The sequence below is a fragment of the Chaetura pelagica genome, unplaced genomic scaffold (assembly GCF_000747805.2).
Source record: "Chaetura pelagica isolate M959 unplaced genomic scaffold, ChaPel_1.0 scaffold83, whole genome shotgun sequence".
NCBI lineage: Eukaryota > Metazoa > Chordata > Aves > Apodiformes > Apodidae > Chaetura > Chaetura pelagica.
Genome location: NW_009952893.1, coordinates 4,092,124 through 4,117,882, shown reverse-complemented (window position 1 = coordinate 4,117,882; position 25,759 = coordinate 4,092,124). Strand labels below are relative to the sequence as shown.

Sequence of the window (25,759 nt, the reverse complement as noted above, 5' to 3'; positions counted from 1 at the left end):
GAATGACAGGAGAGGGCTGCCTTGATGGTTGCCTTGAAACCTGCAAGGAATAAAGCAAGACTGAAACTACATTCCCACAGATGCTGAATAAACACTTCCATTGTTATCTGTCCATTTTAAATAAATGACATGAAGAAATTTCTACGAGAGAAACAGTTCTATAATTTACTTAAGATTTTGTCCATCAGAATTTTACGTGATGGACTTCTTACATCATCCAGGTCAAGGGAAAATATTTACATGACAAGGAACATCATTGCTAAATAGAAACAGTCCTACACTCCTCTGAATTACTTAACTTTCTTTTTATTTGAGTTTGGACCTCAGCAAGAGCAGGTCACAGTGCTTCACAGCAGATATAAATATCCACTATAGAGTGCAGTTTGCTCTTATTTATCTTGGGTTTACTATTTTAAATGCAAATTTGATCAGCAAGATAAGCTTCCAGTGTTGTGTATCTAATTTTTCAATCAGCTTTTCTCTGTGTGTGCACTAAGTATACCATAGCCTGATAAACTAAGAGGGGGACAATATTGAAGGTACAGGTCTGAGAAGTCATTCAATGTCTTTAAAATTCAGTTATTTGCAGAAGTTAGGAAGATGTATTTGCGTCTTAGAAAGTCACTGAAGCATACCATTCTCTTCTCCTCTTCCATCTTTTCTTTATCAACATTTTGTCTAAGTTGCTCATCTTGCTTTTCTGTATCTTTTCTTCTTTTGTCTGCCTCTTTTCTCCTCTCTACCTCTAATCGAATTTTTTCTTCCCTTTGCAATCTTTGCTGTAACATAAACATTATTAGTACATAAAAAAGACTCAACATTATTAAAGTTTGGCTTTGTTTTTCTTTGAGAAGTTAAAGTTACTCATCAAAGTCACAAGTATGAAATTAAATGTGTATTTTGTTAGGCTGACTTCAAACATTCAAATTAAAAACTATGCCATGCAAATATTAAACATCTGCAGCCCTGGCTCTGCTAACATCACTTAACAGAATTGCTAATAACGTCAGTAAACACCAGTTTCTGTTCCCAGATCTGATGCTAGTTTAGGCTAAACTGTAGGAGTCACTTCCAAAAATTCAGATTGCAGCAAAACATCCTGCAAACAAGCACCACCCTACCACAAGTCCACAGGGAAAATTATCATCCAGTCTCAATTTTAGTCTTGTACCTGTGAAAAGTGACAATCACATTTAGCTTCCTACTCTGTACTAGACCAGCTCTGTTACTCACTCAGAACACAAGATTCATCCAACTTGCTTGTTCACACTAGAAAAGAGAATCTAGAATATAAACTAATTGTTCTGTCTTAAAAATCTTTAAATCCTACATCCTGCACCGATCTTTCACAATCCTGCAGAGTGCTGAAAGATTTTTCCATCTCTGGTGGCCTTGTGTCCTTTCCCTGAAGTTATTTATGAGATTCTGAATTATGCAAATTCATTCAATTTTCCAAACTTGGCAAGTAAAGCTTTTGGTTTTGAAATAAATCAGAAGTTCATCCCCATGAAAAATACTCATTAGATTTGCTTGACATTCCTTCAAAACAAGTTATATTCTTATCTCAAAGATACATCCTGGTCAATTAAAAGAAAGGCTTTACGAAATCTTCCTGTATAGCTACATTCAGAACACAAATAATTCCATGAGACCCTGATTTAACAGGCTAAAAAAAAAGTTTTGCTTTGTTTTTAAATTCAAGTAATTTCGCAAAGCTTTTTACTGGCCTCACAAACAAGTTCTCTTGAAAAGGAGAGCATCACTGCCAACAACAAAACAATACCATGTTTCTTAAGAGAACTAACAGTACTTAAGGTGGTAGCATGTGTTAATTAATACCATTTTCTACCCCTCCTCTGGCTGGTGCAGACCTTTTTAAAAACAAAGCTGAATTCACAGCACACTTCTCAGTTTACCTTCTTAATCTACAGGACAAATATTAACCAAGGGCTAGTTTAGGATGGAAAAAAGCCAAGGTATCAAAATACTACACCTCCTCTTTCTTTCTTTTCTGTTCTAATTCATCTTCATATTCTTTTTGAATTTTCATCCTCCCCTCAGCTGCACGTTGTGCATCTTTTTCTTCTTCTATTCTACGGTTTTCTCGCTCTGCTTGTTGCCTGCGTCTCTTTTCCTCCATCTAGAGAAGAAGGCAAAGGATTCAATTGTCAATAATCAACAATAATCTGATGAACAACCTTTATCATCATGATCTTCTAGGGACTTCTGCAGTACCTACTTGCACAAGGACTGTATGGAGGAGCTATTGAAAGAATTCAGTCTCACATTTCAGCTTCAGAATTCCTTTAAAATAAGTTGATACTTTACTGGGTTTTTTTAGCCACTAGTTACTGAACCACCCTCCAGTAAGAACACTAATTAAAAATGCTGCTGATAAAACCTGACAGTTTCCTAACACACTCTACTCTGAGCGTGGTGAAATAACACTTTTCTCTATATAAACTTAATTTGTAATTAAATAATGCAAGATTGCAAACCAAAAGACACATAGCAATTATCTTTTTTCTTTCCACAATTATAAATTTCTTAGACACAGCTCTGACTTGCTAAAGTCAAGGGTCTGCCCATTCTTTATTCTTTTTGGCAGGACTATACATGGAAAAAAGTCTGATCTTTTTATTACATTCCTACTCTCTTAAATTATCTAGGGTTTACTTGATACTGACCTTTAATTCAATTCATACTTAATTCTTGTAGCATAAGATTATATGTGAAGTATTATGGACAGAAGACAGAAACTGGGAGAACAATCATGTTTTATATACCCATCAATAAATAACTACACTGTTACTGTCTCACTGATCCCCATTTCATTCTGATGAACATGCATTTGTATCATATAAGCTTCCAAAGGCAAACATCTTTGTTTCTTACATATTTATGTATGCAAACTTATACTGTATGCACAGTCTGAAAACTCTGTATTTAGAGAGCTGTATTTAGGAGAAAAAAAAAAAAAAAATCTAGATTAATGAAGCCAGCTATTAATAGCATCACTTTTATAAGCATTTCTTATGTAAGGCAAAACCTGAGAGACTCAATAGCATATAGCTCTTAGTAGACCTCTTGTGTACAAAATTGACTATGATTGGACAAGGTTTTTATTCAGCAGTATCCAATAATTTATTTTTACTGTTAATCACCCTTTAAAAAATGAATTTAAGTAGATTTTAACTGGTGTGCACATTCACCTGCAGACAAAGAAAGTTCCTGTAGGACTCCTGTCGCTTCACATGCTCTGGAGATGGTGGTTCACGGAACACATTACCTCGGGCAAAAGGAGAGGACTGTGCCAAAGTAAAACCTGAGGGGGAAGCTAAAGGCAAATATCAAAGAAAATTTCAGACAGCAATCCAGAGTAAAGAAGCAGAAATCTCAGACATTTATTTAAATGGTGGTTTATGACACCCACAATTCAAGGCTATAGCTGAAAACCGTAGCTGGGATCTAAAGTTCTTACACTGTCTGCCAAGAATACTGTCAGGTTTTAACTGTCCAATTTCTAACGTCCAAGAGAGATGTCTTTTTATGGAACAGCACCTATAAAAGTAATAGACTCAACTGTCCAATCTACAGTTTAGTATCTAAAAATGTTATCTGTAAGTTAATTAGAACAGCAAAGATTTTACAATTGCAATTAAAATTGCACTTACTCTGACTTAACACATGTAATGCTGTTATTTAGGTCTCTTAATTCTTTAAAACCAGAACACCCTAACAAAACAAGTATTTATGTAAAATAGCAACAGGTGCTATAAAAAACAAAGCCCAAAGCTGGCAGGTAAAATTCAAAGCAGTCAGAAATTTGAATTCTGCCAGTATAAGGTGCCTTCCATACTATGAAGTTTGAAGTGTCAGGTCTCTTTTAGCCCTGAGTTATGAACATGTCATAACCACACAGTCCTAAAAGCTCTAGATAGGAGGATTAACTCAGATACCAGACAGAGCAGGTTTTGCAGAACAGGATTCCTGCAAGAAGCAGAGGAGAAAGGAATTAAGTAAAGGAAGAGTAGAGTAAGTTGTGTTAACTTTTCAGTTGACATAGCGTGTTCTTCATTGACATGTCTGCTCCAAAGGACAGTGCCTCAAGAATATGCAAGAGCTCTGCTGAGCTGAGATGCATACAGCCATAGCTGTTCTCATGTTCCTCCCTTATATTTCCCTATATGACCATGTACCACCTTAGTTGGATGAAGGCAGAAATACAAATACACATATTCCCATAGGAATGCACATGCTTATTGCTACAGCCTAGAAGTATGTGCTTGCATAACCAAGTAGTACACTTCAAGGTTAGTACAATTTTTTCCTTATGTGGAATCACTGTTTGAATCCTTCCAATATACAACTAAATTTACATGTGGCTCTTTCAGTATAGATTTACTTCATATGGATATATTCCAGGCAAACAATCAGAATAAAGTTTATTTGCCATTTAAGCAGCATGAACATAAGACAGTCAAGTTACTACAGAAGGTATCAAGAAATGTACTACTACTGTCCTAAACGTTCCTCTTTTAATGGGGTGGTGTACAAAAAAAAACCCACAAAAACAAACAAAACCACCAAAACAATACCTACACAAACCCACTTTACCACCTGACTCATCAAATGGAAGGTGCAAGACTATAAAGTTCCCATCCCTTTTCTGCAGCACCACCTGATCCCAAAGTAAGTGATCTATCCAAGAGGCTCTTTGTTATTCTGCATAATCACTTTATTGGCCTTGCCTGTATCACTTTCACTAAATGTTTAATTACACACTGTATTAGGGTGAAACTGCAAGAAAGGAAACAAGGAACAAAAAAATTTCTTCTACAGACAGTGGTCAAGATACTTGTAATCTTGGGAAGTAGATCCAGGCCCCAAATACCATGTAATTCTTTACACAGAAGCGCAACAGCTCAGACAAAGGTGTGCAACAACTAAGCTGACTTGAAGAGAACACCACCAGTCCTGGCCTTTGCCCACTGCAGACTGGCAACACACCTGGAGTTGCACAGCTCTGTTATTTAGGTATCTCACAAAACGTAAGAAGAGAAAGATGCATTAGTTTTTTACTAGGAAAATAAAATCCTTAGAAATTGGAGGCAGGGCACAGGGCTGCATATGTACACCATTTACCTGTAACATTTTAGAACTTGTTAACCTATTTCCTGTACCAATTTCATCTTAACCTGCTACAACATATATCTGCAGACCCTTCTTCCTTTTATTCCATCTTCTCTCCTACTTTACAGTTTTATTTTACTGGGCCATTTAAAAGTAAAACAAACATGTATTAAGATTTTGTTAGATAATATTGAATCTGGAAAACTAATACACTGATCCTGACTCTTCAGTGCTTAAACAGTTATTGTTACTGACACGACAGATAAGAAACTACACTTGCAGCATACATAGGGACAACGGAGAAGAAGTTTGGGAAAGAAGCATGATGCTGACTTTGCAGGTAGAAAGCACTGACACAACCACAGAACTACTAGAGAGGAGTAGAGAATTTTGATCACTAAGACCCACAAATAATTAGAGCTGTAAGACAGTATTCTTAGAAACCTGCTATTTTATTTGTAGATGCTTCTGTGTTCTCAGGTCTTGGGGAGGCCCGATTAAGGTCAACAGATTCAACAGCCCTTTTATCTTCATCTAGTCTTGCCTGGGGATTATGGCATGCATCTCCAGTTTTCTTGCGCATCATACTCAAGTCAGCTAAAGGAAAGGGGAAATAACTGTTTATATTTTATTCTCGTAACAGGCACGTTCACCGTAGGTTCTCAAAAATACTGTGATTTTTCAGCAGACTCCACTTTTCTTGGGTGTAACAACTATGGGAACAAAAAGTATAAGCAAAACAAAGAACACAGATGCTGTAGGTGAAATACGTCATTAGGAATTCACTGATTTAAAAACTTATTTTGTTGGTTTTCTTCTGCCAGGAATGATTCTTCACAGCAAACCTCCTTTCTCCCCCACCCTAAAATGCTACAAAATGGAAAGATAAACAGCTCAAAGACAACAATGACGGGCAAGTCTGTGTTGACAAGCATGTATGCAGAAACCATCCTCTATTCTATTTCCTTAAAGCTGTAAAATACTTTTTAGTATTGGTATTTTAAGTACTAAAGCTCTATTTAATTACTTTTAAGGGCAATAAGCACAACTGAACCATTAAAGGGTTTTCTAGTCTTCGTGTCCTTATCAATAATCCAGGTGCAGATTGCTGTATGTGAGCAAAATGTCATCCAACTTTTTCAGCAGAGTTGATGCCTCACAGTTACCATAAAAATCCTAAGCAATGTTAATTTCAGTTTATTTTGAAGGGTTACCTAGAAGGCTCATTTCAAAACCAAGAAGTATGACAGTTTTCATACTACCTTTTTAAACAGTGTTTCTGATCATTATTAATTACTGTAGTTGCTTAAGCACTCAGATTCCAACAACTTTAAATTACATCCCTCTCTGTAAAGCAGCCTTTCATACATCACAGTCTCAAAGGTTATTTACAGACATTTTCAAAAGGATAAAAAGACAAACAAGTCACACTGCACAAAAGAGAGACATGGCAGAAAGCTTCTTGTTAATGTTTTTTGACATGGGACTCATAGCTTATCCACTAGGCTGCTAAACCATGGTGGGAAAAATAACTTTACATGTGTAATTCGGGAAAACAGGCTAAGAAATTTACTTCTCTTGGTTCCTCATTTGTGGATGGAGATAAGCTTCTCAGCAGGTAAATGCAGATCTCAGGCTAATACAACTGCACCTTACTTTGAGCCACTCTACTCACAGCCTAGAGAAAAGAGTCAGATGCAGCACAAACACCTCTGCCTGCTCTGGAGATAAATACAAGCTTGAATCCTTAACACAATCTTCTAAATGTTTTATTTGGGCACATAATCTTTAAAACACATTTAAACTTTACCCTCTGCCTTCAAACTACATGATGAATATAGCCATATGTCACTCTAGTGTCATAAAACTGAAACTAAATATTTATATATAAATTGTTATCCCGTAAGTGTTCCATGCTTTGAAAATTCTCTCTCTTTTTTTTTTAATCAGAAGACATATTTTAAAAATCTAATCCATATTGAACATCATATTCCAATAACAAGATAATAAATTTGTTTCATTTTAGAAATCAATAGTTATAAAATGGTTAAGACTCACTCAGATGGTAAAAGCAAGAATGAAGAGAGCTAGCACAGGCCAAGATTTTGAAACAGACCAATCTAACTGTGCATACTATTTTTATTTTAGTTTAACTACTCCTGTAAGGTTCACTAGGAACCAGGACCAGGAATTTGAATTTTAATCTCGTATCTATCTCTGATTTACTAAAGTGAGTGGATGAAAAACCTGCCTGGATCATAGCTCTCTCCCAGTTCACTACTCAGATCTTGAATAAAACAGCAGTTGGAAAAAAAAAAACAAATCTTAAAAAACAGAACTGCTGACTGCTACTTATGTAGCCATTTACCGGCAGTGTTACTTGGGGAAATCTAAATAATCCACTTCACTTTATATTCAAACATGCTTTCAATTTTCCATGTCACAACTGGAGCTTTCTAAGACTAGAAGTTATTTTAAAATAGAACAACAATTTAAAAACCCTGTTCCTGGAAAATGTTTAAATAAAGGTCTTCACAACAGACTTAAGCCCATTTGTATTGCAGTTTATTCTAGCAGCTTGTATTCCTCCTTCTTTATTATTGCATTGTGTTTTCACTCACAGTTGACATACCCTGTGCTTCCCATTTTGTTCAAATTGTACTCTGAGTGATTCTACAGAAATCAAAATAATTACTCACTTAAATATTCCCAGAGTGCATCTGCTAAAAACAAGTACATCTATTTGTAAATAAAGGGCTACCAGTGCTCCAAAACAAGGAATAATACATCTGAATAGAGCCCTTACAAGAGCAAGAAAACATCAATCTTGAAAAGACAAGCCATAATTTTGGCAAACATACCTATCAGATTTCCTTCTGCATCCCTGAGAGGAGCACCACCACCACCTCTTCCCCAGGGGTTGTATTTCCTCATTTCTGCTTGTAACTGGGCTTCGTAACGTTTCTTATCCTCTTTCTCTTGCCTGTGACGTTGCTCTCTGTCTTTTATCTAAAAACAAACCAACCAAAGTCAGCTGTATAAAGTTACCACATCAAATATAGTTTTAATCAAAAGCTACCAGAGCAAGCTGAATGGTATAATTACCCAATCCCCCTATGTGTAGCAAGCAAATCCCAAAAATTCTACTGCCTATACTGCAGACAGTGCATTGAATACTGTTGTCAATACACGAACATCCAGTTACACATAATCACAGAGACACACACACAACATACGACTTGCAAGTTTCGGAAATGTTCACAACTGGAACTCGCAGTAGATCACAAGTCCTGTATCTTTGGATTTTTGATACAGAAGTGTATACTGCCTGAAAATTAAACATGCAAATTTCTACAATACTACAGCACTTGCTTCTCTCCACTTCTTTTGTCTGAACAAAATTTAGACCAGAGGTAACATGAGATGAAGAATGACACCTAACAATAAATGCCTTAATAGAATGTTACACTATTTTATAATCATTCATTAGCCTTCTGCAGTAATACCGATTTGTATGCAAATAATGCAGAACTGTTCATGTGGTTGGTTCTGCCTTTTCTTCAGAAGCAGATTAAATTTATTTCACTAAGTCTCCAAATAATAAGAGCATTTCTGAAGAGAACAGCTGTTACAAAAGGTCCTTCTTCTATTTAAAGCTTTTAAAACATTACTTACTATTTATGCAACTGAAATATATTAATATATTTTTCTTAAGTTTGTTTCTTCTATCTTTAGATAAAAATTTCCTTTTATAGACTAGTCAAATTCATAAGAGACACAACAAGTCAACACAAAGACCCATCTAGCCCCTTTGACTGCACAAAACTAGTCAGTTAGGCTTGTCTATAGGAAAAAAAAAGCAGAATACCTTTTGTTTGCTTTCAACCATAAGCAGCATAATAACTTTGAAAGACTGTCATGCCATGTTTATTAGACCTTTATGTCAGATTGTACAGTCTCTCATATGGCAAGACAAAATTTACTTCTTCAGATTATAGGAAGAAAGTGCCTTCAAGGAAGCCTAAGTGCGATATTTGACAGCATTCCCAAATATTTATTCTTCATTTGACCTTGATTGGCAGACTCTCCTTTATCCCTATGCATAATCATAATTAGAACTAGAGTACTTTATAGTATTTATTTCCGCTGAAGAAATACATAAAGAAGAAGATTATAATATTATTGCCACTGAAGTGGGTTCTAGCAAAACCTTCTGAAATAATATGTCTTATCATGGTCAAATATGTTTTATAAACACAAACTCCTACAAGGTGCAGCAGTGAAAGACCACTAAAATGAGTTGGGGACTAGGACATCTACTAAAGGACAAGAGACTAAAGAAATTTGTCTGCTCTGTCAAAAAGGAAGCTGGTAAGAGGTGAGACACCACCTACAAACACACTGGAAATAACCATTAGGGAAGGTGTTGAATTTGTATCCAAATGATCATGAAGAATTTCACTGAAATTAGGGTTCTTAATAATTAAAGTAATAATGCTCAAAAGCAATCTTAGGAGTATCAGAGCAATACAACTCTCTGCTTTTAAGATGCAGTGTTATGTTTATTAAAATAATTATATAAAACTCCATGCCTGGAACCAATCTGTTTGCTGTCAGTCTTAACACTGCCTCTGCCCAAAATATAAGAGCTGAAGCTCTAAACTAGCTAAAGCTGGGTCAGAAGAATGGGAAGAAGGAAGTGATGAAGGAAGGGAGAGCTAAGAAAGCTTTTTACATTAAAACTAAGTATGTTAGAAAGAGTACCAGAGTCACAAGTGTTACATGTTAAAAAGTAAAAGAAGGGTCAGAAGCTTTTTCAGTCAGTACCTGCTGTTGTAGTTCTTGTTGATACGATGATGCTGCCTCTTTGGAAGGCTTTGCTTCTTCAGAAAATACTCCTATGCTTCTTTTTCTGTCTCCTGTATTCCACTGTCCAACGTTACCTCTGAATTAAAAAAAAACACATATAAAAGGAAAACAATAGGGCCCAGGGGTGGGGGTCTTTAAAACAAGTAAAATAAAAAACCACCCATTCCTAACATACTTAAGAGCTACTGTTTTTCCCACCCTGCCAGTTTACAATCTCACACTTTCATAAATCCATATAAAAATAAGAGTTCACTGAATTATTGTTTAGATAGAAATTCATAATTAGAAGCTTGAGGAGTTGCCTTTAACACACCTTATTCCAAAGGCATATCAATTGTCAGGATGTCCCAACATGAAAAGCATATCAAAACAGATAAATACAAAGATAGGAATACAGGTAATACTTACACAGATTGCTCTACTGGGACTTGGCCTAAAGGAGTGTCCAGATAAGGTGTGGGTTGCATTCCCATTATACCTGTACCATCTACACAGTAAAAAAAACAAACAAACAACAAACATTATTTTAAATTCTGAATGCTCAGATAAAAACATCTGCCAATAACTCTGACTTCAGAATTACAAACAGGACTCTCAACTTCTACAGCAAATTTAGCTAGTCCTATGTCCTGGTTTGAGCCAGGATGAAGCCACTTTTCCTTTTACTGATATTTTTCCTTCCATATGCCCTCTAAAGCAAGAAATACAATGCCAAGGTACAAATCTATTTCTTAAATTCAACCAAATGCCTTTATAATTTACAAATGTCTTCAATAATGCATTCTGCAATGATCTAACAGAAAGAAATAACTCACTTAATGTAACATTTGTCCTCATGCTTTCCAAACATGCCCTCTATTGTGAGGAGAGCCCCACTGCCTCCTGCATCTGTGCTCTTCCTGAGACAGGACCTGCAGCACTGTGCCACAGCAGGGCTTGAAATTATGTTGCATACTACTGCTTGTGCTCAAACAGTAAGAGAAGCACCTATAAACAATTTCACACTGTCAAATCTTAAGCACTAGCAATATTCCAGTTTGTGACAACAAGCTTTAAGACAACCTTATTCTCATACATGAATTTGAAGTATTAGTTTATTTAATACTCCAAACTGTAAGCCATTTTACCCTAGAGGTTATAATGATAAAAAGGTAACAAAACTCCAACAAAAAACAAAACACCAAAATAAAACACACATCAAAAATCAACACCAAACAACTTCCCCTCCCAAAAAAACCCTCAAAACTTCTGTAAATTAAAACTGTGGTTTGAAGCTAAGATTACAAGGAAAAGGCAAAAACGGTGCCTGGAAATTAAAAAAAAGGAACAAACCAACAAATCAATCTTTCTCAAACCATAATCTGTTACAATTTAAGACAGGGAGAAATTTACACTGGAGGGAAAAAAAAATAAAATAAAATTTAAAAACTTTTGCTTTTAAATCTCTAGCATTCCTGAAATTCCCTAATAGATACATATCTCATTCAAAATCACTCAGTAAAAGTTACTATTTTAACATTTTTTTCTTCTTTATTTTAACTTCTCTTTGAAGACACCACAAGAACTTTTTTTAGAGTATTTCTGTTTTTCCCTCTAAAAAAAAAAAAAAAGCAAAGAAAAAAGAAAAAGAAAAAAAGTCACACAGTCCAGTCCCTCCCCAGACACATCACAGTTGTTTCACTCATGAAATCATCATGAAGCAAAGGGTAGATTAAAAAAAGGAGTTCTTAAAATACAGTTTGATTACTTCATACAGTTCCTTTGAAAATTTTCAAAATCATACTTGAAATTGTAATATTTAACACGTAATCAATTATAATATGATTTAAGCAATTTTAGGAAATAACATTTTGATTATCAAAACAGTGAAGAAAATTATCTGGGAGGAGTAATGGCTAAGTAGCTGAGACCAGAGCTTGTCTGAGCAATGAACAAGGCTTTTGGAAGCCATAACCCCCTTTGCAGTTGGAGAAAAGAACTTCATTCAAATCCAGTATTGGAAAAAAGCCCATTTTTCATTCAATACACATGTAAGAAATGGGTTTAAATTGCTATTACTGGCTTCTACATCATTCATCATTTAGTCAACTAGACTAAAAGCAGTCATCTGAATCACTCTAACAAGCAATATACCTAAAATCATCAACTTACAGTATGCAAGATTGGGATCCAAAGGATTCCTAGCCCCATAAAAGTAATATGCATCATTATAAGGGGTTCTGTGGTCGTGCATCAAAACTGGTGGTGGAGGCGGTGGCACTGGTGCAAGCCTTAAAGTAAAAAGGAAGACAATTTGTTGTTTTGCTGTAAAACTGAAGAGAGGTCAACAAAAGAAGAAAGAAGGACAAGAAGAGAGAACTCACTATGGGAAAATCCTAGATTTAGCTCCCATCAAGTCCACTCATTAGTGCTATGTAGGAACAAGATACAGTAAACCTCCGTAGGGAATTAACCTTCCTTTAGGGAGTAGTACATTATCTCACACTATTCCTGAGTTCTGAAGAACATAAAACAAGCATGTCTTCTTCAAGTGGTTCAGTTAATGATACTTACTGATTACACTAGTGACGGTAAACAAAACATGCCAAGGATAAGTCCCCAGTCAAAGGGCAAGTGGCACACCAGAGTTTCAGCCACACACCTCAAGCTCCTTCTCTCTTGCTAAACAGTTTAGTCTCAAGCAGAGTCCAGTAGAAGCTGCCCTTGCCTCAACTACATTCCTGAGCTTAGCCCTGGAAGATGGCTTAATTTGGATTAACAGGGGCCAAACTCATGCCATGCCACTTCTCACAGGAAGGAAACTGTTGGGTATGTACCCAAGCATCCTCACAACATGCTCCAATATTAGCAGGATGGACATCATTTCTACAGCACAACCCTCATTCTACACAAACATGCACTGAGGGAGAGCTGTCCTCACAAATAATTCATCCTCCACAGATTTTTCAAAATAAACTTTAAATAAATAAACATTAAAGGTTTACTTCAGTGTAATTTAGTTTTCTGTTAATTGTCAAAATATTAGTTCTATCTTTATTAGTTCCTTGGAGAAGGATCAATACCACCACTGAGCTCCACCTTAGCCATAACAACACGCTTAACAACACTCTTCATACGCAAAATGAACATGCTGGTGAAGTACCTGGGAGCTGCTATTTCCCCAAGAGTGCTGGCTATCCCCCTGTGAAAGTCTTCATTGAATGGAGAGGCTGAAGGAACGGGCACCGGAGTTTGGAAAGCCACTCTGGGCCTTTCAGGAGATACTTGCTCTCTAGAATTTCTCATTGTCAAGCCAAACTGCTTCCATCTACTCGGCTGAAGGAAAAAAAACAACAAACCAGAAACAAAGAGATAGGAAAAGAAACAAAACAGTTATCTTGTAATAACAAGGAAATACTCTGAATCTCCATTTAGGTTGTGTTAAACACTTTACTGGGTCACAACTAGGGGTTCAAACTTCATTGCATTTTTTTCTCCCAAAGTATTACTGGAAATCTAACACTGCAAGGAAGCTGGCATGTTTACCACAGACTTAAAAAAAAAAACACCTCTATAGCAGGGTTCAGGAAATATATGCTGCTTTCTAGTTATTGTCTAGAAAAAAAGTATTTCCACAGTTGCCTGCAGCACAGGTCATCTACAGCTACGTTTCCTACATGGACAGTATTCTCATATTATGCATAAGAAAGATCTCTGAAATCCCTCCCACCCTGTCCCAATATTAAAATAGCTCATAATCAATAAAAACTACAAACTAATACATTCTGAGACTTTTTTCCAATAAACATTTCCTTGCAATACCATTGTTTTGTTTTGTAATTTCCTTCTATTTTATTAAATTTTTCAACCACAATTATAAAATGTTGAGGGTTTTGTTTCTAGAATATAAGTATCAAATGTTTACTGATAAGAGGCAGCCTCAGAAGAAAGTCAAAGGCAACATGCAAATAATGTGAAGGCATGCAAGTCAGTGATTTTCAAAACTACTCTATCACACAAAGAAAACCCTTACACCAGCTCAAACATTTTTATGTTTGTTTAAATGAGTCAATATAATTTAAAAAAAAACAACAGAAAAAATCCATCCATTGTGTAAGTACAACAGATTTTGTTTCTGATGCTACTGGTCCTAACATCATAATACTTCACTTAACATGCATTCAGACAAAGCAACACCAGCAACCAGCTAAATATCAAATATCAAACAGCAAACCATATACCCTAGAATACAGAATGTTTTCAGCAAAATATGAAATGTTTACCTCCTCATCACTTAGCTGCAAGACAGTATATACAAGGCAGTTAGTACTCACCAATCATGAACCACAGCATTAAGATTAGAATTATCAAAATCTACCAGATACAAGTATTTGTTTATAACATTTAGCTTCAAATTTCTGGATGTGAGGACAAAATTAGAGAAGAGATGAGCTACAGCAATTGAAAATTAAAAAGCAGTCTATATAGGTTTTTTTTTTTGATTTTTCAAATCCAGTATATTGATTGGTAGAATTCTTAAAAAAGCATTTCTCACTAAAAAGTTTAATGTGAACTGCTCCTAAAGTGCCTCAGATTTTAGCTCTGTAGATAATTTTAGATGTGACTATGGTATTCAGTTTATCCTAAGAACTGTTTGCTTTTAAATAAGCAGTATATACAAGAGGCTACATTTATAGATTCTTAATCAGGCATTGCTATTTAACCAACCTGTAATTAATCAAGAAATCCACCTATTTAGAATCCCTCCCCAAGAGGCACTTTAAACCTAACAGTGACTGCTGCTTAATGAATGCAGCAATTCTACTTAATTGAAGGCTTTCAGCTAAATTAATGGTTTTAAAACATTATACTTGCCCTGGATTTGCTCTGGATATAATTTTGTTCCTACAACAGGCACTTTTCAGCCTCTGACTGAGATGTGCTGGGTATAGAGAGTGCTGCAGCACAGCATGCTTCTGCCTAGCCAGCTTTGATTAGACAACTGTTTACACTGACCTTACTGCCTGCTGTGCCAGAAGAGCTGGAGCCCCCTGCTCAGCTTTCCCCTTTTATCCTGCCTGGCTTCCAGCTATACACTTTATCCCTCTCCCTTTCACCACCTGAATCCCCATCAGCCAACTGACCTCTCTAAGCCAACTAAAGCAGTGAAAATACTCCCATTTTTGCCAGCTAATCAAGCTGAATCAGGTCTCAAAAGGGATCAAACAAGCACCACAGATAATTTAAGCAGAGAGGGCAGGAACATGCAGCCAGATTGACTTGTCAGTGCTCTTCTTCCCCACTTAGGAGTAAGAATTTTGATTCAGCTTCATTGCTTATCTACGTGCATTCTCAATTTCCTGCCTCATGTGCTGATTAATAGCATCTTACATCTATCTATTCCTGCATCTTCATTCTCCAGAAAGAGCTTATTTCACCTCTGCTGAATTCTACAGAAACGGCACAAGTTTCTTTCTGTGTTGTAGCCTTTCCCCAAAACCAGCACTGTCAATTATTTAAACTAGTAACCAGTTAAATTCATAACCAGTTTATTCTTGCTTGAGAAAGTCAGCAATCCTATATCTCCAACAGCTGATCTCCAGTGCACCCAAGATGCAATGGCTTCAGGCACTTAGCAAGCACACACACAAACCATACTAGTTCTGTGACAATCAGTCTGCTGATGATGTTTCTACTGCTCGTTCAAATATGCTAATCAAAACTCTCAGTACAATAATCACCTTACTAAGGAAGTGGAGACAGTAGTAACTCTTGCAATTAAGTCTTGCAAGCAACACAGTATTAAACATATTGGGGTTTTTTTTACAAAATCCAATGAAATGCTTGTAATCCTGAACAGTACACTTGAGAGTTAAAAAAAAATTTAAAAAGTTGAAATTAAAAATTGTTACAATGAGATCAACTGAGCTGCAAAACATCTGGATTTCTTTTTAATAGAGGAAGAGCTAAAACTTTCTTTAGCATACTCTACACTCCCAAATAAAGCTTATTAATGTGTGCAAGTAAAAGCTACCAATGGACACTAAGTATTATTTTCCATGATACCCACTGCTTGTACAAAATTTCCAATTAATCACAAAAAAAACCAACAAACAATTCTGCGAAAATCTTTTCCTCTTAAGTTGAAAGCCTTATCACCCTTGGCTTTAATTTTATTCTACACTAATGATCTATTAGAAAAACACATACCTATAATTCTGTAAAAGCCTTGCAGAGTTTTGTGATCAGCAAACACAGTGTACATGTAATAAAAAAAAAAGTCTATCTAGATGAAAGAAAATCAATGTTCCTTACGTCCTTCTCTGGATCTCGAGCTCCAGAAGCAGCAACTAAGAGCTCAAGTTCTTTCTCACTGTTTTTGTTTTTTTTTTTAAAGAAAGAAAAAGAAGAAAAGAAAGGATTAAATCAGAAAGCAGTAACAACTATACTCATTCTTCAAAGTACACACTTCACAACTCTGAAAATACAGGATAACACAAGACATTATTCCACTTCATTTTTTATGGTGCCAAAGAAGAAGGATACTGTACAATATTTGTAAACACACAAAACTCTCAAGAAGTAACTGGCTAACATCTATTCTGCCTAATAAAACAACAACTACCATGAAAGGACAAACCGCCATATTGGTTTTTACTACAACCTTTCAGGACATTTCTCAAAAATTGATCTCTATTCACATTAGAGCAAGAAGTTTATAACAAACGTTTTTAAAAAGCACAGCAGTAAGTACATATTGTAATTTCAGGGCTCAGGTTTGAACATGTACTATTTTTTATCACAGTGAAACAGTAAACAGCAACATAGTTTTCGTTCCTTATGCCTTCACCAGTATCACTGTGTGTTTTTATGTAGCCATAGTATCACTCAGCAGGCAGCTACTAATAGGTAAGCAAGACATTTATATCTTATTATTCTGCTTAAGCCAGATGGTCAAGTGCTTTGAAAGTTAAAGGTTACTTTCCCAAATTGGAGGACTAAACAAGATTTTTGACTTTGCAAAGTAATGAGACACTCCTCTACTAGCAAAAAAAAGATAACTTCAGTTAGAGATACTTCATGCTTAAGAAACTAAAAATAGTATTTTAAAATTTTTAATTTTTTTTAGTTTGTTCTGCTGAAAGCTGGTGAATTTGTATATTAAAAATTAAAGCTCTCATGCCAACAAAACTAATTGAATGCAGTATTACCTAGCTGGCTTGGAATTCCTTAGTTGCAAAAATTATTTTTTAACACATTGAATTAATGACATTTATTTATCTTTAACCTACTTTTTAATATTCTAATTTTATTTTCATTATTAGAATACTAAAAATATTGTATTTAAAATCTCTTGAAAATATTCATTAGCTTTAAAAATATAGTAACTTCCCATTACCGTCTCTTATTTTGCTGTTGCTCAGCCATCTGTTCTATTAGTTCTTGCCTGTATTTCTCTTTTTTCCTTTGGAGAAGTTCTTGGTCCTGACCACCTAATGGAAATGAGCACACATTTGCAAAAATGCTCCACAAAATACACAAAAGGTACTGGATAAAAACATTGCATTTCAGTCAATTCAGAACATGAAACACAGCACAGTGATCTGGGAATGTACATAAAAGCACTGAAACATTACCTACTAAAAATATCCTGTTTTAATACTTGTTTGGAGTATGATGATCAAACCTACTGAAATTTTCATTACTGTTTTCATAGTTTGCCTGGTTTTGAATAGCCAGGAAACCAGTGACCAAAATGTGCAAGATAACATTATGGCTTGTGTTTTTTAGGGAGTCTGAAATCACTTCTCATTTCCAAAAATTTCAATTTTTAACTTACTTAATCTTTATACAACATAGTTAACAATATTCTTCTCCAAACCAGGACTGCTAGGAATACCAATTCACGACTTCATGTACTTAAGTTACCTCAAATGAGATGACTGAGCAGATCAGAGACTGCCCATTACAACACCACTGTTTTAGTGCTGCCACTAAACAGCTCCAAAGAACTGACCTGCCACATACTGAAGAGCAGACAAGTTCAAATGTAAAAATAAATAGAAATTGCTCAGACACTGTTAGTCAGTTTTCCCATAATTCAAACCTAACTTGCCTTCAAAGACTCCCAGCTGAAGAAAAACAACAGTTCCTATAATTCTCTGAATTTAACGAGGAATGCCTTGTTTTTAATAGTATTTATCTCTACTAAACTCAATAACATTCCCTGCTAAATTTTATAGCTACGTTTAAGCAGTAAGTGATTATCAGAATAATTTGCTCTTGCACATGGTTGTGAACTGTACTATTTCTTTTATTTCTGAAATTATATTACAATACCAACATGTGTCTTTAACAATACAGACAATATTTCTGCTACACTTCACAAAAAAAACCAACTTAAATACATCTGGGCCTTAAACCATTAATGAAATCTAAGAAGAAACTTAACAGCTTTTATAAATTAATTAGAAAGCCCTGTTATATTAAAGGAGAAAAGGAACATGTTTTTCTTTCTCCTAGTTTTTAATTATTAGCAAAGAAAAATAAAATATGCAAAGGAAGGCTAACTCAGTGTCATTTGTTAGTTTTTTATACATACCAAAAGCAAGGCCTGTTGCATACGGCAGTGTAGCTGCAGACTTGGCCTGTTCATTAGCTGAAGAACTAATTTGTACCTGATTTCTGGCAAAGATAAAGAAGTAAAAGAGAAAGATCAAACTCCAGAATGTACTGGCAGTCTGTGTGAAACATGATAGGTGCACTTACATCACTATGTGATACATTTATGCCAAACAGCTTGCCCAAAATAAAAAAAAAACCCAAAACATTACATGCAAAGGAAGAAGCTGCCTGGCAAAAAGGCACTTCTCACAGTTCCTGTTGGCCTGCGGTGTCAGAAGCCATCAGAAACACTGACTCAGTTGAGTATTTCAACAGTGTTGACAGACTGAGTGGTGCCAGTCAAGAGTTTATGGAAGGGCGTTACAAGTGTTCTGCTTCTGCCTCATCCACTTAGATCCCTTCAGGACTTGCAAAACCAAGACACGATGGGGGAAAAAATGGAATTTTAGAGGTACTATCAAAAAAGGATTCCATGTTACTCTAATAACGAAGTCTTCAGTGGGAGAATAGGTAAGCCATTGTTTCAAAAAGAAAGCATGCAAACTTCAATAGCTGTTCTCAAAGGAAAAATTTTTCTTGCTCTCCTATACCCCAGCTGCAGGAAAAACTATCAAGACAACACATTAGGGTTTTTAAATAAACATTTTCCTTTCACCATGATTCTGCAGTGCAATTATCAGAAAAATACAGATACCCCACCTAGAATTTCCAGTTCTTGAGATCTGCTGCACACATGCTCTCTCCCTTAATTCATCTTCATAATCTGCAGGTTGATCTCTTACTACTCCATCCAGATAGGGCCTTAAAGAAACAGAAAATATTTAGCTATTCTTGCCTAAAAACATCCAATCTGAAATGGAAAGTCCAGCAGTTTCATGCACATGGGTCCTCAGCCTAATTGCACACTGGACAGCAGAACTAGTTCTGAAAATATCACACTATATTTCTAGAAATAATGAACTTTGCTAGCATTATCAAGGCAGCTCTCTTGTCTGGTGTTTGAATTCCCAAGCCTGCTTTCATGCAACCTTTATCTATTGAGCCTGGATAAGAGATCTAAGAGCAGAACAGCATTCAGCATTCACGCTGCTTTCATTGAAATACATTTTGCTGCTGTTAATCCCCAGGAGCCAGGAAAGTCTACAACAGTACACAGCTATCGGGCAAGTCTGGAGAAACAGTTCATGCAGATATGAAAAGCTTTTTTAATGACAACCGACTCACTGTGCACTGATACCATTTTAAAAAGAGTGGTGACTTTTGATCACCATACAAGACAGGTGACAAGGTGAAAACAAAAATTCAGAAACTAAAATTTGTACCATCTACATATGAAGTAATATAATTTAAACTTCAAATAATTCCTAAAGTGTCAAAAATTACATGGACAAAAGGGCTATTTTCCTGAAAATATACAGGATGGTTAATTTACGGGCTTTTCTTGCCTTGCAAATTAACTGCTCTTGAAAGATTACCTCAACTTATCTCGTTAAAGTAAGGAAAGAATAGGTATTCAATGAAAAATAAAGTACCCAATAAATGTGAACACAGTTATATATTTTCCAGAACTGGACAGAGCCATAGACTTCCTATCAAGCACACAAAATAAAACTGTCAACAAACTTAGGTAAACATATGAAAAAAAACATCTTATTCTTTTATGTAAAAAGATCCACAGCTCTGCCCATGTCTGTAATTTAAATAGAGGCTAATAATCAAAAGCAAATGGATGCAAGCAGATTACTGAACATTGATTTGGCATCTTAAACAACCCACAAGAACATGAAAGAATGACATCCATCCTCTTGGCGTAACATGATCTTCTTTCATGATCATCTTTTTACTAATGAACAATCTGCTCTTTACAATGCTAGTCACGTAAGACTGAAACATTCAGGAAACAGAGTCTAGGCCACAGCATGATGCAAGGATACAGGGAGGAAGCAAAGAAACAAGCCTTGGGATTCAAGAGGAAAACTTTTTTGTAGAAAGCAGCAAGCTTAGAATGGCAGGCCCAGACATGTTGGCTCAACTCGATGAATATGTTGTTTCCTTTTTATAGGACAGACCTGGCTCCTGGGGAGCCATTAAAGCATTCCACTGATAAGGACTGAAAAATTTTGCACTTCCTCTCACTTACCTGTCACCAATTCTATTTGCTGACATTTGCCACAGTATTTGTGCCCCCATCAAAACAGAAACCTTTCTGAAAAGTACTGTCAGAAACACCTGCCTCTCCAGTCTACTGAAGCCTATTTTCTTGAAGAGAGACTAAACATATTTCATGAAAGGTTAAGTGGATCTCCTTGCAAAGGACCAAAAATGTACTACATTACAAAGGACATTTAATTTTTTAAAAAATGAGAATTTCCAAGAAAAATTCAGTGAAGTGGAAAATACACACCAAAAAACCCAAATATTCATTTTAAGCACAAAGTTCAGGCAATTCAGGTGATGGTCCAGCAACTTCATTTAAGAAATTGAACTAAGTTTGCCAATAACAAAGGTAAGGCTATCTTCTGCACCTTCTTTTAAAATAAATCTGGAACTAAAACTGTTTTCAGAGGCCTCTCCAAATAAGCAATGAATTGCCTCATCATATACATTAGTCACAATCATTTATATAAGCACCATCAGTGTTTCCTGGAGTTTCCTGGAGAACTCGTATACTTCCATTTAACACAACACTGTCTACTGTTGGTTCAAACACCATCCTTTCTGGTATTTTACTATTTTAACTCCATATATATTCTTTGATAAACAAAGTAATCCCTCAAATTTTAGCAAATGGTTATTTTTATTTAAATATTAGACTTTGTTTCCAATTGCATCAGACAGAGGCAAAGAGATACTTACTAAAAAAAGGACATTCATTCTTCTGGGTGTCATTTAATACAGAGGATTAACATTGCAGTTAGTCTTAAAAATAGGGACATTTTTGGTTATCCTTCTGAGACACCAAGTCAAGCTTCTAATATTTTTCTTTCTGAAAAGTTGGAGGGCAAGCAAATCCTATCCTAAAACTTCCTTTGCTCAATTGTACTAATATTACATTACATGATGGAACAATTTTTATATTTTGCATTCTCTTCTCTGAATCTCATTCAGTTGAAAATGGGCAATCTTGTACCTGCTATCTATTTAACCACCATTCCCATTTGCTAACCTTCTTCAGAAACATTGTATGAATAAATACATGCTTCTAGAAGCACATCTGAACATACAATCTGAAACTCTGAAATAACCCATTTATTTAGTCTGCATCTCCCAAATGCTTATAGACATTTCATTTTCTCCATAGTTGCTTAGTACCTTCATGAACTGTTTTTTAAAAAGACTGAGAAAGAGTAACAAAAGCTATTTTTGTAGAGAAGTTATTTTAACTCTATTGGCATTTGAAACTGGAAAAGGAGCATGACTTCATTCAATTTAGAAAACACTTTTGCAGCAGAAGAGAATTTTAGGGTTTGTTTTTCCCAGTTACTAATTTGCAGCAAGAACAAAACATGATTGTAATACATAACGCTGTTCAGAGTGGTAAAATTCATCTTTTATTTCTCAAAGTGTTAATTCTAAAAAAAAAATTTAAAATAAACTGGGTTTTTTTGTCTAAGAAGGGAGAGATAGTGGTGCTTCCTTCACTGAAGCAACTGCAGTAAAATAATTCTGGCAACAGTCTTAACACAAAGGAAAAAAAAAAAAAGAGAAAAGGCAGAAACAACACTCATGTTCTCAAAATCTGTAACATGAACAAATGAACTCTCTTCAAGCACCTCTTCAAAATTTATTTACATAAACTTTACTGCTTTATTTCATTTGAATGTAGCTGTAATGAAAACATCTGTTTCAAGTTTAGTACTGTTTCACACTACTGTCCATCTGTTTTTGAAAGCAACAGGTTCTTCCAATGGAATAACCAAAGGTGGCCAGACTGCCAAACCCTGAGCAACCAGGAAGGTTATGCTTTGTTGTGTTTTTTTCCTTTAAATGAGCAAGCTGGAAGGGAAAGATTAACAATGTATGTCAAAGTAACCAAACTGATTGATCAGTTAACACAGTAAAAGCTTTTTAATAATGAACAGTAGGTAAGACTCCTGAATTCTTCCTGAATGATTTATCTAATATACCCTCTTTTCTTTGGTTTGGGTTTTCATAAATGTTTCTTAAGATTATGCAGTTAATACTGAGATTAGGACCTGCTAAAACAGTCAGGATTTGATTAAAATATGCATTTGTTTAAAGTCTGCCATTTAGCCAGACATGCAGTAAAAAATGATTTTTAAAAATATATATTTTACATTCCTAACACATAGTGGAACGTATCAAAAATTGAAGCTCAAACCAATCTTGAAATTTAAATTGAAAATCCACCTGCTGTAACTATTACAGACTAAGAAAACACATGTAAGCTTGGGTTCCCAGTGCACGGTTTTGCTCTCAAATAACAACATGTTTTCTGGCAAAGTACTCTTTATAAAAATGAGGAGTGAGTAGCTTCTTCTGGGGTAGTTTCTCTAGTATCCCTGGTTTGCCATAATATATAAAATGTTCCCTAATATATGATGTATAGTCTAAGGAACTGGTTCACTTTAAAAATATTTTTTTTCTAAAAAGAAAAGTTCCGTTTTAAAGTATTTACAAAAATCCTGCTTTCACATGCGAATCTTGGGTGATTTTCAGTAAGAGCAAACCATTGCCATCAACAGGCACTACAGAAATAAAGGAGAAAATGGAATTAAGAATACCTTTCAGCATAAAAATTCCGAGGAGCCTTCCTGTCATAAGCACTTTGACATCTCAGTCTAGGGTCCGTATCTTCACTTATCTCAGGATCGTAGTCCATTCTGTAGTATCTTCTACCAAAATCACTATCTTCTTCAAGTCTGTGGTGCTTCCTAATAGGGATTACAGCTTGACTCGCAAAACCACAATGTCTTCGACTGGGAACATCCAAATCTTCATTGAGTCTTTTATTTAATAGTCGACTTCCTAATTCAACTTCATCATCTAGCCTATGATACCTGTTTTCCTCCAGCCACCTCTTATTTAGCCACTCTTCATAACCTTCTGTGGAAGTAAAGGCATCTTTCTTGGGAGGTTCTGCACCTGTATTATAGGGCTGTACTTCTGTACGTAGTTCTGGCTGGAATCTGGTAACAGCAATTGTTTTTTTATTCCTGTCCACCTCATTCTGTTTAATGGAAAGAAAAACAAAACAACAACAAAAAAACCCAACTTAAAATATCTGAATGTAAACAAACCACACTGAGCAAAAACTTGATTTTGCATTGTTTTAAACATTCCTTAAATGGGCACTGGAGAAAAAGTAGGAGGTGAGCAATAAAGATATTTCAAGGAGGGCTTAAAAGTTGGTTTGTTTGGTTTTCTTCTTGCACAGACCTTTTATGAACTCCAATGTGACCTTCAGATTCAGAGGTGCAAATAATCAAAAAACACTTTGAACTTTATACCTCAGCAAGAGATTAAGTATCTTTATCCTACCCAGATTCAGGCAAGTCTGTAATACTTCTTACCTATGAGCACAACCTTTTAACCTGACCATTTCTTAATCTACTACTTCGCTCCCCAGGAGAAGTCACTATGAGAAAGGATAGTTTAGGGGTTAAAAAACTATGGTATGACACACTGGACCCATGTTCAATACACAAGTCTAGCAAACTCAAACTAACCAACCTCATCTTACTGTGAAGTTAACCCTGCCTCTGAGCAGGGGATTGTACAACATGACTTCCAGGAGGTTCCTTGCAACTGAAGTTTATCCTTTGATCATCTAAACTATTGGATCAAATTTTTGAGGTCACAGATGTTAATCCCAAGACCTATTTATCTGACTCTCTCTTCAAGTCAAATACCCCTCAGAGATGGAACAACCTCAAAAATACTTACCAGGCTTTTTCCTGTTTTTTTATTTTATAACAGCAAACTTGTTTCTACACAAGAATAGTAAAAATATAACGTAAAGATCCAATCAGATAATAAATGAAGAAGAAAGAAAAAAATCTTGATTCCCTAAATATATTTGGTTAAATAAGTCAGCCGTGGAAACAAACGCCCAAACATGTAGAAAAATCTTTAGAGATTTATATACTCAGTTACACGAACACAAGTTGAATTTTTGCCACATATTTACTAGGGATTAATGTTGTGTAGCACTCCAACCCCTGAAAAAACCCATTAGAATGAGATATTACATTCCAACATCTAAAGGATGCCTGAATACTGACTTATAACTGTCTTCACAGACTAAAATAGTTTTCAAATATTGACACTCCAATACACTTGGAGGAAAAGATCCTTCTCAGAAGAAAACTCTTCCTGGAGATAAGACAAGAAACATTCTTCCAAAATAACTTACAAATACATGGGTATTTGCACTTGCTGACTGCTGTAAGAAAGACAACAAACTTTCAGCTGAGTACAAACACAAGTACCTTAATAAAATGATCTAGCTCTCACACTACTGTACACTTGGGAATTTCTATATTAAAAAATGTGGAAGGCCTTCTTAAAGTAAACCTTCATTAAATGAGAGGCAACAATACTTGAAAAAGAAAAAATATCCATTCTATACAAGATTTTACAAATAACAAGCACTAGGTTTTTTATGGAAACTGTTGATAACACAGGGATATTTTAGTTACTGGTGAACAGCACTAACACAGCATAAAGGCCTTTTCTACTTCTCACACCACCCCACCAGCAAGTAGGCTGGAGGTGCAAAACAAACTGGGAGAGAACAAAAGCCAGAACAGCTGACTGCAACTGACCAAAAGCACATCCATCCCATATAACATCATGCTCAGGAATAAAAGGTGGAGGAAGAAGGAAAGGGGACACTAGGTGTTTGCCCTCCCAAGGAATAGTTCAGTGTAATGGAGCCCTGCTGTCCTGGAGATGGACGAAAACCTGCCTGCCAGTGGGAAGCAGTGAATGAATTCCTGATTCTGGTTTGCTCACATGTGCAGCTTTTGCTTTACCTGTTAAACTGCCTGTATCTCAGCCCGTTTTCTCACTTTTCCCTTTCTGATTCTCTCCCCCATCCTATAGGGGGTGGAGAGGAGCACAGAGTGAGCTCGTGGCTGTGTGGTGCTGAGCTGCCTGCTGCCATACAAATCTAAGGTCTCCGCTCAGA

General features: G+C 35.7%; 1 protein-coding gene across 1 annotated transcript in view; it reads right to left on the bottom strand.

Moving 5' to 3' along the window:
- The window catches only part of CSPP1 (centrosome and spindle pole associated protein 1), a 53,870-nt gene that overhangs the window by 15,557 nt on the left and 12,554 nt on the right, over nt 1-25,759 (bottom strand). The window contains exons 7-21 of the mRNA XM_009995595.1: nt 23,352-23,797; nt 19,306-19,407; nt 18,584-18,666; nt 17,381-17,474; nt 16,297-16,354; nt 14,265-14,279; nt 13,145-13,317; nt 12,154-12,272; nt 10,411-10,489; nt 9,961-10,078; nt 7,995-8,142; nt 5,578-5,730; nt 3,213-3,325; nt 1,994-2,140; nt 636-779 (exon numbers count right to left, since the gene is read on the bottom strand). Of these exons, the coding sequence (XP_009993897.1) occupies nt 636-779; nt 1,994-2,140; nt 3,213-3,325; nt 5,578-5,730; nt 7,995-8,142; nt 9,961-10,078; nt 10,411-10,489; nt 12,154-12,272; nt 13,145-13,317; nt 14,265-14,279; nt 16,297-16,354; nt 17,381-17,474; nt 18,584-18,666; nt 19,306-19,407; nt 23,352-23,797 (1,992 nt within the window). The remainder of the gene's footprint in view (nt 1-635; nt 780-1,993; nt 2,141-3,212; nt 3,326-5,577; nt 5,731-7,994; nt 8,143-9,960; nt 10,079-10,410; nt 10,490-12,153; nt 12,273-13,144; nt 13,318-14,264; nt 14,280-16,296; nt 16,355-17,380; nt 17,475-18,583; nt 18,667-19,305; nt 19,408-23,351; nt 23,798-25,759) is intronic.